This window comes from Ornithorhynchus anatinus, chromosome 5, assembly GCF_004115215.2.
Source record: "Ornithorhynchus anatinus isolate Pmale09 chromosome 5, mOrnAna1.pri.v4, whole genome shotgun sequence".
NCBI classification, from domain to species: Eukaryota; Metazoa; Chordata; class Mammalia; order Monotremata; family Ornithorhynchidae; genus Ornithorhynchus; species Ornithorhynchus anatinus.
The window spans coordinates 2,661,192-2,680,866 of NC_041732.1; the positions used below are offsets into that span (position 1 = coordinate 2,661,192).

The window sequence follows — 19,675 nt, forward strand, 5'->3', positions numbered from 1 at the left end:
CGGCTCTCCTCCGGGCTGCAGGGACACAGACAGCGGGGGGCGGGGGCTGGCCCCGGGGCTCGGCAGGACCCTCCAGACCACCGCCCCCCACCCCTCCCCCAGCCCCCTCCGAGGAGCCGGGAGGAGGTCCCAGCAGGGGCGACGGCCGGTCCTGACCCCCGGCTCTTCCCTTCTTTCTTTCCCCCTCCTCCTTCCCTCCCTTTCCCCAGCGCCTGCCCCAGACCGGGCCCAGGACAGCCCCCCTCCCCCCGCTCCACCAACACCCCCACGCCCCCCCCCTCCCGCCCCCTGCCCCGGGAGCCCCCTCCCCCGCCAGCCGGCCCCGCGGAGATGCCGGCCTGGTGACCCGGCCGGCCCGGAGCCGGACCCGAAGGGGCTGGGGAGGGGGGAATCCTCCCCCTCTCCCTCCCCCCGTCCCACCCCGCCCCCCGCCCCCGCCGGCTCCGTGGATGGGCTCTCCGGGGGGCTGCCGGCCGATGCCCCTCGCCCCGGCCCGTTGCACCCGCTGAGGGCCGAGGGGGCGAGGGTCCGGGGGGTGGGGGGGGGAAAGGAGCGCTCCCCTCCCCTCGCCCCCCGCCTGTCTCCGGAGACGGGGGGAGCCTGCCGAGACCTCCCGGCCCGAGACGAACTCCAGGCGGCCGATGGCCCAGCGGGTGAGTTTCCCGCCCCCTCCCCATCCCGCCTCGCCCCTCGCCCCCCGGACCCCTCGTCCCCTTGCGGGCCCTAGCTTGCCCTCCGATTCCAGCACCTGATCCTCAAGCCCGGAGAGACCAGAAGGGAAGGGAGAGAGTTTGACCTATGCCCACCCAGCCCCGCTTCGTTCTGGAGCCCGGGGGAAGGGCAGAGGCCGGTGCCGAGAGATCTCTGACCCGCCGGTTGGCTTGCCATCTCCCGGTGGCGGGAGGCGAGGGGATGCCCCCTCTCTCCCCTCTCTCTTTCCTGGGAGGTGAGGATGGGGGGCCTGGGGGAGCCCAGTTGGGAGGGAGGATGGGGGGCGGCACAGCCAGAAGCTCAGGCCCTAAGTTTGCAAAGGATAGTTGTGGTATTTGTTAAGCGCTTACTGTGTGCCAAGCACCGTATTAAGCGCTTGACCCACAGGGAACGGTGTTGGGCGGGGGCGGGGGGGAGTGGGAGAGGCCGGGGAGGCTCAATGCGTGTGCGAGTGTAGGACCTCGCGTGTGTTTATGGGAGTCTGTGTGCAAGTGTGTGCGTGACATCGTGCAAGTGAGTGTGTGTGTGTGTGCATGAGTGCCTTTGGGGGGGAGCGGACGCCAGTGGGGCCGTGTGTGGGAAAGCGTGCTGCTGTTTGTGTGCAGAGATGTGTGTCTGCGCAGCGGGGTACGCATGTGACACTCCCTCAGATGTTCAAGCACACACCCGGGCACAGCGGTTGTACAGGTCTCTGCTGCCTCTGTTGTACACGCCCTCGCCAACCCACGTGCGAACCCCAGAAACGGGCACAACCCACTCAATTCTGCCTCCTGGGTATGTCCCCTCCCCTGTTGTAGCTTCACAGTCCCCGATTTCCTCGTTTATCCTGCTCCACCCGGCCGCTTTTTCGTAGGGCGGTGCGTGTGTGTGTGTCTGTGTGTCTGTCTGTGTGTGTCTCGGAGAGACAGTCCGGGGACATCTCAGGTGTGTCTTTGGATTAGGTGTCCGCGGTTGGACCTGTTCGTCTGCACCCAATGTGTCTGTATGGCAGGGCTGTAGGTGTGACGGTGTGTACCTACGTGTGTTCAAGCGTGTGTCGGGGTGCACCTGTGAGCGCGTATGTGTGTTCGTGGTGTGTGACGGGTCGCCCGCATCCTCCAGAACTTGCCTCCGAGTTTCAGAATCGGAACCGCTCCTCGGGTTTCTTTCTTTCTTTCTTTCTTTCTTTCCCGGATCGAGCGGGAACCCCGCATCCCCCGCATCGCCCGCCCCGGCCCCGTTTCTCTCCCTCCCCCCCTTCCCACGACTCCGGCGGAGGAAAAGCCCGGTCTGACCGGGAAGATCGAAGGACGGACGAACGGGCGGGCGGAGGGTCGGTCGCAGTTTGGGGGTGCAGATGGATAAATGTTTGAATGGGGGGAGCAGACCCCCGGGCGAGGGCGAAGGCTTCCTCCCGGGCCTCCAGTCACAGCCTCGCTTTCTCCCCTGGTCGGGGCAGGGGAGGGCCTGGGAAGATTTCCCCCCTGCTATAGCGCGGATCTGCGTTTTTCTCCCTCCCTCGCTACAATGGGGTAGGCAGAAGGGGACAGTAAATAAAGCAGCAGAGCAGCCAGCCCTTACACACACACTCACACTTACACGTACACACTTACACTCCCATGTTCGAAAATAACCTCTGACCAAGAAGTGGAAACCCTTCCAGCAAAGGACGTTTCAGGACATTTCCATCTCTCCCGCTCCAATTCCCGTGTCAGGACCTTTCCCACGAGCACGTGCGGTCCACCCCCACTCCCCGACACACACACACACACACACACACACACACACACACACACACACCCCAACTCCCTTCCTCTTCCTCGCAGACAAGGCCCGGATCCGAGATGCCAGAACCACAGACGGGTCGAGTCCGAGTCGGGGCCCGAATCCCGAGGGAGAAAGACGGAGAGACTGAGGCAGAGAGAGTTGTGCGTGTGCGAATGCGCGAGTGTGGGGGGGGGGTTTGTGTGTGTGTGTGTGTGTAGGGGAGAGAAATGTTAGGGAGTTTCAGGAAACTGGGCTTGGCTCGGCTCGGTTGGGCTCAGCTGGAGCGAGTCGGGCCGGCTCAGGGCAGTGATGGGAAAACCAAATAACCGGGAAATTTCCAAGTTCCGACGGGAGGCCGGGGGGTCGGGAGGGTCTGGGGGGCAGGGGGTCGGGGAGGCCGGGTCTGCTGCTGCTGTTCTTCCTCCTCCTCCTCTTCCTCCTCCGGCCGCTGACCGTGTCTGTCCGGGCCCTCTCCCTCGGCAGTATGATGACCTGGTGCACTACCCGGGCCTGGACGGTGCGGCCCGGGCCGGCTTTGGCGAGCGCGCCCCCGCCCCCGCCCCCGCCCCGTCCCCCTACGGACCCTCCGGGACCCCTCAGCGCTCGGCTCTGCCCCCGGGGCTGGGGGGCGGCGACGGACTGAAGAGAGACAAGGACGACATCTATGGGTGAGGGGCCCTGCGGGGACGCGGGGAGGAGGAGGGGTGGTCGGATCCAGGGTCTGCTTGCTTTTTTTTGTGGTATTTGATCTGGGAGCCAGAAGGTCGTGGGTTCTAATCCCGACTCTGCCGCTTGTCTGCTGTGGGACCTTGGACAAGTCGCTTCACGTCTCTGGGCCTCAGTTCCCTGGAAAATGGGGATGAAGGCTGTGAGCCCCATGTGGGACAGGGACCGCATCCAACCTGATCAACTTGTATCTACCTCAGCGCTTAGAGCAGTACTGGGCCCATAGTAAGTGCTTAAGCAGTACCTACAATTATTGGCGCTTAGTAAAGTGCCTGGCATATAGCAAGCGCTTAACAAGTTCCACTGCTACTATCATTTGTTAAAAGCCAACTATACCAAGTACTGGGGTGGATACAGGCTGATCAGGTTGGACACAGGCCCTGTCCCACATGGGGCTGAACTAACCCCCATATTACAGATGAGGGAACCGAAGCACAGAGAAGCCCGTGGTCACGCAACGGACAAGGAAACGGAGCCCGGGATTAGAACCCAGGTCCTTCAGACTCCCAGGCCCGGGCTTTAGCCACTAGGCCACGCTGCTGCCTTTCCAGGGGAGGGGGTGGAAGCGGGCCCCCCTCGGGCAAACCGATCCCCATTACCTGCTCTACGTGTGCGGGCGAACACGGGCGTGCCTCTACCTGTGGGTTCTAATCCCGGCTCCGCCACTTGTCTGCTGTGTGACCTTGGGCAGATCGCTTCACTTCTCTGGGCCTCAGTTGCCTCATCTGTACCCTGGGGATTAAGACTGTGAGCCCCAAGTGGGACAGATCGATTACCTCGTATCTACCCCGGTGCTTAGCACATAGTGAGCGCTTAACGATTACCATTAATATTAGTACCTGTGAGTGCGTTCTCCTTGGGCCACGAATCCCCGTGGAGGTGGACCTTTCTGGCCTTCAGTCCGCTTCTGCTCCGGTGGGATGTGGGGGGTGGGGGAACGCTGACCCCCCGGGGCAGGCCCGGGCCTGACGCTGGCTGGCCCCCGGCCCCCTCCCACTCGCCAGGCATCCTCTGTTTCCGCTGCTGGCCCTGGTCTTCGAGAAGTGCGAGCTGGCCACCTGCTCCCCGCGAGACGGCTCCGGGGCTTACCCCGGCGGCGACGTCTGCTCCTCGGACTCCTTCAACGAGGACATCGCCGTCTTCTCCAAGCAGGTGAACCCCCCCGGGACCCTCCACACACGCCCCTGCTCCCCCAGGCGCGCACGACCACCCGTGGGTCCCGTCTGCCCGCAGAGGAGGGTAAACGTGTGCACACGCGGGCGAGGCCCGAGGGTCTCTGCGCGTCCAGATCAGTCATCCATTTATTCAATCGTATTTATTGAGCGCTTACTATGCGCAGAGCACTGTACTCAGCGCTTGGAATGGACAATTCGGCAACAGATAGAGACAATCCCTGCCCAATAACGGGCTGGGGGACCAGGCCTTGCTGGGGGGGGGGAGATGTAGCCTGAGCCCTGGGGGGCGGGGGTCCGCAGACGGTAATCAGGGTCTCCCCGTCCTCTCCCACGCTCGGTCCCGTACCTAGGTTCGCACGGAGAAGCCCCTTTTTTCTTCCAACCCGGAGCTGGATAACTTGGTGAGGATTCGGGCCCTGGCGGTGGTGGGGTGGGGAGGAGGGGATTAAAAGGATCGGGAGCCAGAGGGACTCCTCACGGAGGGTCGCCCTCTTTCTCGCTGTTTCTGCTACTGCCGGGTCTCTGTCGCTGCCCGGTCTCTGGTGGTGATGATGGTGGTATTTGTTAAGCGCTTGCTATGTTCCAAGCACTGTTCTAAGCGCGGGGGTTGGGGGCGGGGGAGGATACAAGATAATCAGGTGGGGCTCACAGTCTTAATCCCCATTTTACAGCTGAGGGAACTGAGGCACAGAGAAGTTAAGTGACTTGCCCAAAGTCACACAGCGGACAAGTGGCGGAGGTGGGATTAGAACCCACGACCTCTGACTCCCGGGGTCTCTGACACTGCTGGATATCTGGCTGTGTGGGGTCTCTGTCACTGCCGGCTCTCTGGCTGCGTCGGATCAGTCAGTCAGTCAGTCGTATTTAATGAGCTCTTGCTGAGTGCAGAGCACTGTCCTAAGCGCTTGGGAGAAGACAATACAGCAATAAACAGATGCATTCCCTGCCCACAACGAGTTTACAGTCGGGAGGTGGGGGAGACGGATGTGAACAGCAATAAATAAATGACAGATATGGACATAAGTGGTCGGAGGCTGGGAGAGGGGAAGAGCAAAGAGAGTAAGTCAGGGCGAAGCAGAAGGGAGTGGGAGAAGAGGAAAGGAGGGCTTAGTCAGGGAAGACTTCTTGGAGGAGAAGGGCCTTCAGTGAGACTTTGAAGGGGGGGAGAGTTGATATCGGTTATAGAAGGGAAGTCGTTCCAGGCCAGAGGCAGGACGCGGCCGAGAGGTCGGTGGTGAGATAGACGAGCTGGAGGTCCAGGGAGAAGGTTGGCATTGGAGGAGCAAAGTGTGCCGGCTGGGTTGGAGTCGGAAAGTAGCGAGTTGAGATAAGAGGGAGCAAGGTGATTGTTTTAAAGGCCACGGTGAGGAGTTTCTGTTTGATAGGGAGGTGGATGGGCAACCACTGGAGGTTCTTGAGGAGTGGGAAACCTGGACTGAACGTTTCTGTAGAAAACGCGCCGAATCTCCGGCTGTGCCGGGTCTCTGACGTTGCCGGGTTTTTTTCTGGCCGTGTCCGCCCCCGCCCCAGATGATCCAGGCCATCCAGGTACTGCGGTTTCATCTGTTGGAGCTGGAAAAGGTGAGTCTCCCCTGGCCTTCTCCCTGCCTCCCCGACTCCCTTCTGCTCCCGTCAGTGTTTCTCCTCTGCTCTGCCCCGCCTCCTGCCCCGCCGGGATCTCCTTTCCCGACTCTTGGAAGGCCAACTGCCCCTCCTCCAGGGTCGGATCCCCGCGCCCTCCCCCCCCCCCTCGGCTCCTCTTCCATCCCCTCCCCCCCAGACCTCGGGTCTCTCTCTGCCCCTGCACTATTCGACGGGGACATTCATTCATTCATTCAATCGTATTTATTGAGCGCTTAGTATGCGCACAGCACTGTACTAAGCGCTTGGAATGGACAATTCGGCAACAGAGACAATCCCTGCCCAGTGACGGGCTCACAATCTAAACGGGGAGCACCTTTCCCTGGTCCTCGCGACCCCTGTAGCCTGGCAGTGCCCCCTCCCATCCCGTCTGCCCCCCCCTCAGTGGCGCCCCCTGGCGGCTCTCCGACAACGGCGCCCCCCGGCGGTGCCCACAGGTGCACGACCTCTGTGACAACTTTTGCCACCGCTACATCACCTGCCTCAAAGGGAAAATGCCCATCGATCTGGTGATCGACGACCGCGATGGGCTCTCCAAGTCGGACCTGGAGGATTTCCCGGGATCCTGTACCAGCCTGGCAGACCAGGTGCGGCGGCCGTGCAGGGGGCGGGGGAGGGGAGACCCTTACCGAGGGGGGCAGAGCTGGAAGTAGGCAGTGGGCAGGAGAGACCGTGGCCATGGGAGTTGTGGGCACTCTCGCTTGAAGCAGCGTGGCTCAGTGGAAAGAGCCCGGGCTTGGCAGTCAGAGGTCATGGGTTCGAATCCCGGCTCTGCCACTTGGCAGCTTTCCGACTGTGGGCAAGTCACTTAACTTCTTTTGGGCCTCAGTGACCTCATCTGTAAAATGGGGATGAAGACTGAGAGCCTCACGTGGGACAAGCTGATTACCCTGTATCTACCTCAGCGCTTAGAACAGTGCTCTGCACATAGTAAGCGCTTAACGAATACCAACGCTATTATTATTATAGGCACAAACAGTCACACAAACACACAGATAAGTACATATGCCAATCACAGTCGGGCCCCCATATACACACCCAAACACACATATATACACCCACACAGACAAGCCCAGATACACACAGATGCACGAGCACACACATACATACACCAACACAGACATGCCCAGATACATACAGACACACACGACGCAGACAAGCAAACACACAGATAAACAGATAAACCCATATCAGTATTCAGACCCACCGATACACGTGCGTACTGACCGAAGACACAATTTCATGTATGTGCCGGGCAGGCTTTTGGGGGAAGAGTGGACCTTTTCCTCTCCTGGCCACCCCCGAACCTTGCTGGTTTGAATGCCGGCCCCCCACCTTTTTTAAAAAGGCCCCCAGCGAGCCCCCTCCTCCCACCCCCGGATGCCCTTCTGCTTGAGGAAGGGGCCTAGAAGCCAGGCGCCGGGCTACCTCCCAGCCTCCCCCAAAGGGGCCTCTCACCCGCCGAGACCTTTTAACCCAATCCTGACCGTATGGGGGCAAATGCAGACCCGCTTCCCTTTCTCTTCCCCCCCCCCCCGCCCCCAATCTTGCTGACCGCCTCCCCCCGGGCTGTCCGGCGCGGGATTGGGGGTGGGGTGGGGCTGTGGTTGTGTCTCTGGGTTAATCAGCGGGGCCGGGGGGCGGCACTCGGAGACCCGGGGGGTGGGGGTCGGGGTGGGGGTCGCGAGGTGTGGGGGGGGGGGGAGACGGGGACGCGGCGGGCGAGCAATCCGAGCCGACCCGCCGCAGCCCCTGCGGCTTAATTGTTCCCAGGAGCCGGGCCGCCTTTGAACTGGGATTTCGGGGGGTCGGGGAGGGGGTCAGAGCCGGGGGCCCCCCCGGATCGGGCGGGAAGGCCAAGAGCCGGGTCTTTCGGCTTTGATCCTTTCCCGCGAAACCGCTTGAGGCGGCCCGGCCCCGCAGCGCCCCAGGGACATTCGGAGCCGCCAGACCGGACCGTGGCCGAAGGGGCAGAGGGGGTCGAGACGGGCCGGACCGGGGCCGGACCGGGCCAGGGGGCGGGGACCTGAGATCATCCCAGGGGCAGGGTAGGAGTCGAATCCAGGTCCCCAGCCTGCTGCGGGCTCTGCCGGAGTCTCCCCCGGCCAAGACTGACCGTCTCCCTCTGCCCCGTCCCGGGACCGGCCAAGACTGACCATCTCCCTCTGCCCCGTCCCGGGATCGGTCAAGACTGATCATCTTCCCCTGTCCCATTCCGGGACCAGCCAAGACTGACCATCTCCCCCTGACCCGTCCCGGGACCGGCCAAGACTGACCGTCTCCTTCTGCTCCTTCCCGGGACGGGTCAAGACTGACCATCTTTCCCTGCCCCATCCCGGGACCGGCCAAGACTGACCATCTCCCCCTGCTCCGTCCCGGGACGGCTCAAGACTGACCATCTCCCCCTGCCCCGTCCCCAGTCTAGTTCGTGGATCCCCGAGCAGGACGAGGCCGGCTCCGCTCTTTCTCTCTCGGCGACCCCGGGGCCTTCCAGCGGCGGCTTGGTCTCCCAGAGCGGGGATAACTCCAGCGAGCAAGGTCGGGAGAAGGGGCTGGGGAGGAGGAGGGGGCCGGGGCTGGAAGGGGCGGGGGGAGGGGGGCGGGAAGAATGCGTCTGCGGTTTAACCCGATGAAGAAGTGGTTAGCCTTGCGGTAGAACTTCCCGCACGGGCGGAGGAGCGTTAGGCCCTGGGAGGACCCTGGAGTCCCCCCCCCCCCTCCATCTGGCGTCTGCCTCCCCGGGCCAGATTCCTCTGGCTGGGACCGTTGGGAGGGGGAGGCAGGGGGATGAACGCGGTGACCTCTCGAGGCCGTGGCCCCCTGTGATCCCATAGGGGTCCCTCACTGTAGATGGTCGTTCCCGGCCGCTTGGCGGTGGCGGGTTTGTAGTAAACACCTGGCTGGTACCCTTCCCTGGAGTCCAGCCCGGCCCGACCCCCTCCCAACCCCATCCCTCTGCCCAATCCCCCCCCTCCGCCCCACTTCCCCCTCCTCCAAACTCCTGGCTCCAGCTAATTGCCGTTCGTCTGGGTCAAAGGTCGGGCCCCCCGCCCTTCCGCGGGCCACCAGGAACACAGCGGCTTTGTGTCCCGGACCCCAGGGACCCCCGACCCCCAGGCCCTCAGCCGGGCCGGGGCAGGGAGCTCCCGTCCAGCCGCGGAGACCACGGCCCGGGGGACGAGGCTCGGGTGGGAGGTGGGAGGTGCCCCTGGCGCCAAAGGAACCCATTCCTCCTCCGCCGCCTGGCCCCCCACCCTTCCTCCTTCCCGAGACCCCCTAATCCGGCGCCTCCCGCCCCCCGCCTCGCCCAGTCCCCATCCAGGGGAGTCTCTGGGTGGAGACCCTCCCCAACCGCCCCCAGGCTTCATCTGCCCCTGCCCCAGCCTCACACCTGTTTTTGCCTCAGCCCCAGCCTCTGTCCCATCCTCTTTTTCCAGCCTCCGTCCCCGCCCCGGCCTCTCTTTCCGGGTGTCTCTCTGGTCACCAATCTTCTCTCTCCTTCCGGGCCTTTTCTGGCTGTCTCTGGGTGACACTCCGTCTCCGACGGTCTCTATCTCTTGCCTCTTCTCCCCGGGCTCGGATGCTAATTGGCCTCTCCTTCCCCATCTCCCCAAATCACAACCAGACCCCCAGATCCGTCCCTCGAGGGAGGAGGGGGAGGGGGAGAGTCGGAGGAGCACCTCCCCTCACGAGAGCAGGAAAATTACTCTCTATTTTCAAGCAAAAGCAAGACGGAACTTTTCTTTAAAAACCAGAGCGGGTCGAGTGATGAAAGGACTCCAACCGACCACCCGACCGGGATTATTTGGGGGCGAATTCTGGTCAGGGGCGGGAGGGCGGGACCCAGCGGACGGACGCCGGTCTTGCCTGTCCCCCCGCCCCCCACCTTGCCCGGAGGCTCCCGGGGGGCTCCCGGTGAGCGCTTGGTACAGTGCTCTGCACGTAGTAAGCGCTCAATAAATACGATTAAACGAATGACCTCCCCCTCCGCCCTCCGGCCCGCCCCCAGGTGACTGCCTGGAACCCAGCGTGGCCTCGCCCAGCACCGGGGAGGATGACGAGCTGGACCGGGACCGCAAGCGGAACAAGAAGCGCGGCATCTTCCCCAAGGTGGCCACCAACATCATGCGGGCCTGGCTCTTCCAGCATCTCTCGGTGAGGGCTCGCGGCCCCCCAACTCCCCAATCCCACGGAAAGGAAGAGGGCGTGGGGGGTGTCCACGACAGAAAGGCAGATTTGGAGGGTCTGGAGAGGCAGATGCCGGGGAAGGGGGGTCCGGGGTGAGACCCCCGCTCCGAGCCGAGCTGCGATTTCGAGTCCCGGGCCTGGCCGGGTGGAGGCCTTGGCTGCCGCCGCCACCGCCCGCCCGCTCCCCGGTTAGTTACACAAAGCTGAGTTAATGAACGCTGACCAATTAGGGACTAATTGAAGGAGCTATAAACCTATTAAGGGCTGGTGAGGGTAATCCATCCGAGGCAATTACCCTGAACCCAGCCTCTCCCGCCTGACTAACCGCACAGTCACCGCCAGCGACGCCCGCCCCAACCGCCCCCCCCCCCAAAACACACACACACTCACCCACACAGAGACACACGTGTTAACACACGGAGCCACACGCCCACTGACATGGAGACCCCCACTCACACAGACACAGGGAGTCATTCCCACAGACTGCAGGACACACGCGCACACTCACCATCCATCCATCTATCACTGGTATTTATCGAGCGCTTGCTGTGTGCAGAGCACAGTACTTAGCGTTTCGGAGAGCACAGATAAGAAGGGAAACAGATTTTTACACCCCTTAATTATCAGGGAAACAGCCCCAGAGAGATTAAATTACTTCTTTAAAAAACGGTGTTTGTGAAGCACTTATCCTGTGCCAGGCACTCTCACACACTGACACAGGGAGTGAAACTCCCAAGAGGCACAGAGACACCCAAATACACACCCAGGCACGACAATTCAGGCAGACAGGGGCAGGAGAGACTATACACAGAGAGGTACACACAGGCTTGCACACAGATTCCCTCCCCCAACCTCTCCCCCCAAGAGACAAGGAAAAACTAGTGGTCCAAGAGTCAGGCATATACACATCCCAAAGACCCCCCCCCCCCCACCCCAATCAGAGAGACAAGGAAAAATGTACAGACATGAGAACCCGTGTGCTCTCTCTCTTTCACTCTCTCTCTCACTCACATACACACACACTTTGATCCTCTACAGACACTCACCCATCTAGAGCTATAGACACAAGCCGAGTTGCAGTTCCATCCGGAGACGGACACACAGGCAGACACGGAGACAGAGTCACACGTACAAAGCTCAGAGACCAACGTACAGAGCAACAGAGACCCATGTACGCCGATGGGCTCGCCCTGAGGCCCGGACTAAATCTCTTGGCTAGCTGAGGCAGGCAGGTGGCCTCCTCTGGGCAGAATCTTGTAGCTGGGGGGAGGCGGGGAGGGTCTGGGACTGGAGGGCGAGGGGATTGCATGGCACAGAAATGTGAAGATCTTTGAAGGGGGAGAGGCTCAGACCAGTTTCCCAAATCTCCGGCCCTGGAGGCGTCTCTGCCCCCCCCCCCCGTAATGTGAGGGTCCACTCTGCCATCCCCCACCCCGCCCACCCCCACGCTGCCTGGGGCCCAAAGCTGGCAGTGCCCGGCTTGCCCCCCCGATCCCGATCCTATGACCCCTGTGACCTCTGGCCCAGGCGGTCGAGGCCCGGCCTGAATGGCGGATCCGGTTGTCATGGCAGCAGCTGGGGGTGCCCCTCCCCCCTCCCCTCCTCGCTTGATGGAGGGAGCCAGTGGAGAGGAGGGGGCGGGAGAAGGGTCTCAGCTCATCCATCATGGGGCCTGTCAAGCTCTGCGGCCCGGGGGCGGGTGGGGGTCCGAGGAGGGAGGATGAACAGCGTGGCAGGGCGGCGGGGTGGGGGGGGGAGTCCTCTCAGCCCTTTTATCATTGGGCTGCCCTGCCTCCAGCCCCCTCTCCCCTCCTCCCCCCCCCCCAACCCCCCGGCCTGGAGAAACAAGGGGCTGTGTGTTCTTTCGCCATCTGCTAGGGCTCAGGATGGGGGGAGGGGGCTGCGGCCCGAGGCGGGGGGCCGGGGGCAGTACTTGGTGGGGGCGATGTCCCTTGGGGGTCAGCGTGGAAGAAGGTGGGGGGCGGGGAAGTTCAGGGGGGTGGGGAGCCTTCGGGCATCTCCCAGGATGGAGGCTATGGCAGGTGATTTCCCGCGCCTTTCGCACTCAGCACCCGTACCCCTCGGAGGAGCAGAAGAAGCAGCTGGCTCAAGACACGGGCCTCACCATCCTCCAAGTCAACAACTGGTAAGGAACCAGGCGGGCAGCGGGCGGAGAAGGGAGGCCCTGAACCCCGTTCCCCCGTCTCGGTCTCCTCTTTCTCCTCTTTCCATCGCTCCCCTCAGCTATGCCCCCCGGCCTCGACCTCCCTCTCCTGCCTCCCTGCCCCCCAACCCCCGCTTCCCTGGGGGGTCACAAACGCTCCGACCCCTGCAGGTTCATTAACGCCCGGCGTCGGATCGTGCAGCCCATGATCGACCAGTCGAACCGCACAGGTAATAATAATAATAATAATAATAGTTGTGTTTGTTAAGCTCTTCCTATGTGCCAGGCACTGTACTAAGCGCTGGGGTGGATACCAGCAAATCGGGTTGGACATAGTCCCTGTCCCACGTGGGCCTCACAGTCTCAAATAATCATTGTGATATTGAGAAACAGCATGATGTAGTGGATAGAGCACGGGCCTGGGAGTCAGAAGATCATGGGTTCTAATCCCGGCTCCACCACTTGTCTGCTGTGTGGCCTTGGGCAAGTCACTTCCCTTCTCTGGGCCTCAGCGTCCTCATCTGTAAAATGGGACTTGAGACTGGGAACCCCATGGGGGACAAGGACTGCGTCCAACCCGTTTAGCTCGTATCCAACCCAGCGCGTAGAACAGTGCCTGGCACATAGCGCTTAACAAATAATAATAATAATTATGGTATTTGTTAAGCGCCGACTGTATGCCAGGCTGGGGCGGGGCCCGGCGGTGTGGGGGTGGGGTCTGGGGGGGGTGGAGCCAGCCTTGGGTGGGAGGGTATGTATACAGGAGGCTGCCCCCCGCCCCCTCCCCGCCGAACAGGACAAGGAGGCGTGTACAGCCCCGAGGGCCCCCCGATGGCGGGGTACGTCATGGACACCCAGCAGCACATGGCCATCCGCCCGCCAGGTCAGTCCCCCGCCTCGGTGTCTGTGGGTGGGTGGGTGTGTTTGGGAGGGGGGGGCCCGAAGAGGAGCCCGCGACCACCGTGGGCATCATTAGAGAGGAAATGCGTCGGTGGAGGGATGTGCACCGGCGGGGATGGTTCCACGCAGGATCCCCACCACGAGGGGCTTTGGGGTGGCTGGCCCCGCGGGGCGGGTCGTGGCGGATCGTGGACCCCGGCCCCACGGGCCCCGCCCCCCGAGGCCCACCCCTCAAAGGCCTTTGTCACCCCTCAAAGGCCCAGTGGGGGAGCTCCCTGCCTTCAGGGGTTCGATTTTGGGCGGGGGGAGTTGGGATGGCGGATGGGCTGGCCTGACTGTCTCTGTCCCTTCTAGGAGCGATGGGCGGCATGGGCATGGGGATGGGCATGGAAGGACAGTGGCATTACATGTAGCCAGCACCTTGACGTTGGGGACGGTAAGTGCTGGGCGGGCGGGAGGGGCTGGGCCCAAGGGAGGCCGGCTCACTCCTCCCCAGAAGCAGCTGCATGGGAGGGAGATGGATGGGAGACGAGAGAGCAGGGTAGCTTGGATGTTGGCCCTTAAAAAGTCGCTTTTACCCACCCTTGGGGTGCCCTGAGGCGAAGAGGGGACCCCCCCCCAGCCCCCCGCTCTGTACTGAGGAAGCCCCTGGGGTCGGGGGGTGGTGAGGGAGGGGCTGGGAGCTTGGGGCCGGGGCCCGGGCTTCCTTCCCTCCTTCTTGGTTCCCTGGAGCCGCACTAAGGACCGTGAAGAGTGAGAAAATCCGGCGGTGAATGGGAGGCAGGGGAGGGGGCTCGGGGAGGCCAGGGGTCGGGGGGTCGGGGGGAGGGGGGGAGGCCACTCAGCGGCTCCGTGGCCAATCGCTGTGACTGTTCGGACCCCGGCCCGGCCTGGGGTTAGAGCATCCGGGGCTGTCGGGAGGGGAGCCCCCCCACTCCCAGCCCCCTCCCCCTCTCTCCGACCCCCCCCCCCCCGGGCCCACCTCCACCCGGATCCTCCAATCCCTCCTCCCCTCGACCTCATTTGCCGCTTCTCCTTTTGCTTACATCCCCCCAACCCTCCATCCAATTTCTCTCTCCGACGTCCCCGCTGGCTCTTCTCTGTCTTTCCAACTCTGTCCAACCTATAGGGTTGGGATGGGGCCAGGACTCATTCATTCATTCAATCGTATTTATCAAGCTCTTACTGTGAGCAAAGCACCGTGCTAAGCTCTTGGGGGAGTACGATAGAACGATAAACAAGACACGTTCCCTGCCCACGATGAGCTTACAGTCTAGACGGGGAGACGGACATTAATAGAAATAAGTAAATAAATGAATGACGGTAAATTCCAGTTTTCTCAGGAACCCATCGGCCTTCAGCTCTGGCCTGACCTCCCTCTCTCCCTCTTTGCCCCATCCGGGGGCTGCAGCCACCTCTGGGGAAGGGCTGTCCCCTCTGGGCAGTGGGCCCTGGGTGGAAGGGGCTCTCTGACCGTGTCTCTCCCCCCTTCTTCCTACAGCGCAGGCTCTCAGCAGGCTCCAGGAACCATGGGGACGTCGGTCCGGGACCCCCCTCCCTCCCCCAGATAGGGTCCGTTCCCCCGGCCGGCCTCATCCGCTGTCCCACGGACCCCCCACCTTCCACGCCTACCTCCCCGGCCGATCCCAGGGCACTGAGCTGCGACCTCTGACCCCTGCCACTCACCGGCCTCCCAGCCTCGTTCAGACGGACAGAAATCTTTGGGGGCCGGGACGTCCCCCCCGCTCCCCCGGCGGGGCAAGAAAGACCCCCACGGTCTCACTATCGCTAAAGAAAGAGAGTGGCTGGGCGAGCGGGCCCAACCTCGAAGAAAAGCGTGGCTCAGCGGCCGGGGCCCTGAGGGTCATCCCAGCCATCCCCCAGCCTCCGGACGGCACTGCCCCTGCCCCGGCCCAGGCAGTGGCTACTTGGAAGGAGAGAGGGCTACGCGGGACAGACGAGCTGGCCGAGCCCGGGTCTCCGCCCCGGGTGGGCGGGGGGGTCGGAAATGGACGGGAGAGACCGTGGCTGTCTGGAGGAGGGGGCGATTTCTTTGCTCTTTTCTGGGGCTCGTTTCGGTCAATCTCGATTTTTATGATAAAAAAAAAAAGACTCAAAACACCCACCCGGTGATCATTTAGAGGAAGTCGATTTTCAGATCGCAAGGTTTGGGAATAGATTCAGAGAAGTGTGTGTGTATATAAGTTTGCGTTTCACTGTCTACATTTGATTCTGCGTGTGTGTGAGACTGTGCCTGCGGGAGCTGTAAGGGTGATGTATGTTTCCGAATGCGAGTACGGTTGGTCGGACTGTGTGTGTTTGTGTGCATTGTGTAGGTAATGTTTGATTCTGACTGCGGGTGTATGGCTGTGTCAGACTCTGTGTGTGTCTGTGCGTTATTGTGCGTGTCTACGCAAAGGGCTGCATTCAGGAATACAAAGCGGAGGAGGGCCACGTTTATTTTAATCAATCGGTAGTATTTATTGAGCACCTAATGTGTGCAGAGCACTTTACTAAATGCTTTCAGAGAGTATCGTGGAGTTAGCAGACTTGATCGCTGCCCTTAAAGAGTTTATAATCTAGCAGGGCAGACACACATTAAGCCACATTATAGTTGCAGGGAAGCAATGGAGTTGAAAGACATGTGCATAAGCAGCATGACTTAATGGATCGAGCATGGGCCTGGGAGTCAGAAGGTCATGGATTCTAATCCCAGATCTGCCACATGTCTTCTGTGGGACCTGGGGCAAGTCACTTCACTTCTCCAAGCCTCAGTTCCCTGATCTGTAAAATAGGGATTGAGTCTGTGAGCCCCACGTGAGACAGGGACTGTGCCCAACCTTACTTGCTTATATTTACCCCAGCGCTTAGTACAGTGCCTGGCACAAAGTAAGTGCTTAACAAATGTATAGAAAAATACCACAATTATTATTATTAAGTAAGGGTTGAGGTGGGGAAGTTCTGAAGTGATGGTAAGAAGGGAGAGTGGGCAGGTGAGAAATGAATCAGGGAAGTCTTCCTGGATGAGAGGTGATTTCAGAAGAACTTTGAAGATGGGGAGAGCAGGGATCTGCCAGGTGTGTTGGGGGAAGGAGTTCCAGGCAGAAGGGAGGGCATGAGCGAGAGGTTGACAGCAAGAAACAAGAGGTACAGGTCTCAAGAATAGCTTGAGAAGGGCAAAGCCTGCAAAATAAGGTCCAGGGGGAGAAGCAGCGTGGTCTAGTGGTTAGAGCACAGGCCTGTGAGTCAAAAGACCTGCGTTCTATTCCTGTCTCTGCTAGTGGTCTGCTGTGTGACCTCGGTCAAGTACTTAACTTCTCTGTGCCTCAGTTACCTCATCTGTAAATTGGGGATTAAGATTATGAGGCCCCAGTGGGACCCGAACTGTGACCAACATGATTAGCTTGTTTCTACCTCAGTGCTTAGTACAGCGCCCGGCACAAAGTAAGCGCTTAATAAATGTGTAAAAAAAAAAGAGGAACAAGAGTAATTGGAGGGGGAGGGAGGAGCTGATTGAAAGTCTTAATCATTCAATTGTGTTTGAGTGTTTAGTGTAGGTAGAGCACTATTCTGGTTGATGCAGAGAGAAACGGGATTCAGAAGGAAATTCGTTGGAGGTTTTTAAGGAGTGGAGAGACGTACAAATTGATGTTCCGGGCACCAGAGGGAAGTTTGGACTGAAGAGGGGAGAGACAGGAGGTGGGGCGGTCAGTGAAGAGGCTGATGCAGTAATCAAGGCAGGCTAGGAGGAGTGCTTGGACTAACCTGGTGGAAGTTTGGATAGAGAGAAAGTGATCTGCCCTAGAGGAGGAAGAACCACCAGGAGTTGGTGACTGACTGGATTATAGGGGTTGAAATCAAGGGAACAGTCAAGGATAATGCTTATTTGCACATAACCTTCCACATGCCATTTGATATTCCTTCCCTAGGGGGATAGGCATGGCTTACAGACCCCAGGCCTTTCGAAGGCTGAGGTGGGGGTGGAGAGGAGAGAAATGGGGAAGAGGATAAGGAGATCTGCTCATCCTGGCTCACCTGTACATCAATCAATCAATGGGATTTATATTAATGGGATTTGTTAAGTGCTTAGTATGTGCCAGACACTGTTTTAAACACTAGGGTAGATACAAGATGATTGGGTTGGACACAATCCCTCTCCCTCATAGGGCTCACAGTCTTAATCCCCATTTTAGAGATGAGGCAATTGAGGCCCAGAGCAGTGAAGTGATTTGCCCAGGATCACTCAACAGAGTGCTTACTGTGTGTTATACTAAACATTTAAGTCTCTCCTATGGCAGGGCCGGATCTGAGTTGGCCTCGAGCCCAAGTGCCCCGGCATTGGTCCCTGGCAGAAAGCCCGGTGGTGCCCCCAGCAGAGACCCTGGAGATGCCCTGGGAGACCCCAGCGGTATCCCTGGCAGGGGTCTCTGGCAGAGAGCCCAGTGGTGTCCTTGGCAGAGATTCTAGCAGTGCTCCTGACAATGGTCCCTGGCAGAGACCGTGGTGGTGCCCCTCGCAGAGACCCCGGAGACACCTGGCAGAGACCCCTGGCAGTGCCCCCAGCAGAGATCCTTGATAGTGTCCCTAGCAGAGACCTTGGTAATGCCCCTGGAAGAGACCCAAACAGTACCCCGCAGTGTCTCTAGCAGAGACCCTGGCAGGGCCTCCTGACAGATCTCAGAGGGCTTCCCAGAGGAGACAGTCCTGGGGCTGGACTTTGCCTTTCTTTGGGGCCCTGTCCCATGCAGGCTGCTTTCCCCAGCTGGTCTTGATTGCCCGGTGGAAAGAGGGGCCAGGGTGGAGGGGTCCGCCGGCGGTGAGGAACTGCAAGAGCTGTAACCCGCACTTTGCAGAAGAAGGATCTTTCCCAGCCGGTGGGTCCACCTTGCCCCCACCCCCGAAGAGAGGAGCCGTGCCTCAGAATAATAATAAAAATAATTATAGTATTTGTCATGCGCTTACCGTGTGCCGTTCACTGTTCTAAGCACTAGGGTAGCTACAAAGTAATCAGGCGGGACACAGTCCCTGTCCTACTTGGGACTCACAGTCTTTATTCCCAATTTACAGATGAGGTAACTGAGGCACAGAGAAGTGAAGTGACTTGTCCAAGGTCACCCAGCAGACTAGTAGCGGAGTCAGGATAAGAACCCATGTCCTTTGACTCCCAAGCCCGTGCTCTTGCCACGAGGCCATGCTGCTTCCCACTCCCCCAGCCTTGGGCCATGGGGATGGGACCCCTAGGAGCGTGGTGGAAAAGTGAGGTGGGGCTGGGCTGCAGGGGTGGGGTGGCGAGAGAGACGAGAAGGAAGAGAAAATCCTCCCCATTCTAGGTTATTTTCCAAATTGACAGTGCAGCAGTTGTTCACATGGATGCTGTACTGTACATACATGTGAACATATGCACACACATGATGCAGTGTGGCCTAGTGGAAAGAGCACGGGCCTGGGAGTCAGAGGACGTGCCTTCTAATCCCCGCTCTTCCATGTGTCTGCTGTGTGACCTTGGGCAAGTCACTTCACTTCTTTGGGCCTCAGTTCCCTCATCTTCAAAATGGAGATTAAAGACTGTGAGCCCCATGTGGGACAGGGGCTGTTTCCAACCTGATTACCTTTTTCTCACCCAGCACTTAGAACAGTGTTTGGCACATAGTAAATGCTTAAAAAATACCAGTTATTATTATGAAGAACCACTCAGGCTGAGTCCTGTACACTCACATTCTGTAGGTCTCACTCTCTCTCTTTCCCCAACCCCCCACCTCTACCAGGATTCAGTGTTGGGGTAACTGGGTAGGTCGGACCGAGTGCCTCAGAACCACTGAGCATGTGCTGGGCCTGGCTTGGGGTGCAGATCTGCCCAGGAGGAACCCCCAATCTGCTCCCAACACCCCCCGTACTGGCTGCCTCGTGCCCCTTTGACTCTGCTTTGGGTGTGGGGAGAGGAGGTTTAAGCCCCGGGGTTATGCTAGAGTCTTGCTTTTTTTTGTTGTTATTGCTTTTTTCTTTTTACGATATTTGTTGAGCACCAGACATTGTACTAAGGGCATGTGGCAGATACAAACTAATCAGATTGGACACAGTCCTATCCTACATGGGGAAAGCAGGGGGTTTGTTGTTGTTTTTTAATGGTATTTGTTAGGTGCTTACTGTGTGCCAGGCACTGAACTACATTCTGGGGTAGGTACAGGTCCCATCCCACATGGGGCTCACAGTCTCAATCACCATTTTACAGATCAGGGAACTGAGGCCTGGAGAAGTGAAGTGACTTGCTCAAGGCCACACAGCAGACAAGCAGCAGAGCAGGGATTAGAACCCATGACCTTCCGATTCGCAGGCTCGTGCTCTATCCATTAGGCCATGTTACTTCTCCACACTTGTTTTTGGGAGGGAAGGTGGAGGTTGTCGGGGGCAGGGGGGAGGGGGTCAT

At 60.0% G+C, this 19,675-nt stretch overlaps 1 protein-coding gene across 2 annotated transcripts; it reads left to right on the forward strand.

Moving 5' to 3' along the window:
* Positions 1-534: 534 nt before the first annotated feature.
* Positions 535-15,364, forward strand: MEIS3 (Meis homeobox 3). Of its 2 annotated transcripts, none has more exons than XM_029064524.2 (13): positions 535-653; positions 2,941-3,125; positions 4,188-4,335; positions 4,709-4,759; positions 5,889-5,939; positions 6,437-6,586; positions 8,420-8,537; positions 10,009-10,154; positions 12,257-12,333; positions 12,523-12,581; positions 13,148-13,234; positions 13,606-13,687; positions 14,753-15,364. In XM_029064524.2, the coding sequence occupies exons 1-12, from the start codon at positions 642-644 to the stop codon at positions 13,662-13,664; spliced, it is 1,143 nt and encodes a 380-aa protein (XP_028920357.1). In that variant the 5' UTR covers positions 535-641; the 3' UTR covers positions 13,665-13,687; positions 14,753-15,364. The 2 variants fall into 2 exon arrangements, with proteins under 2 accessions (XP_028920357.1, XP_028920358.1); XM_029064525.2 differs by having other exon boundaries at positions 14,758-15,364.
* The last annotated feature ends 4,311 nt before the right edge of the window (positions 15,365-19,675 follow it).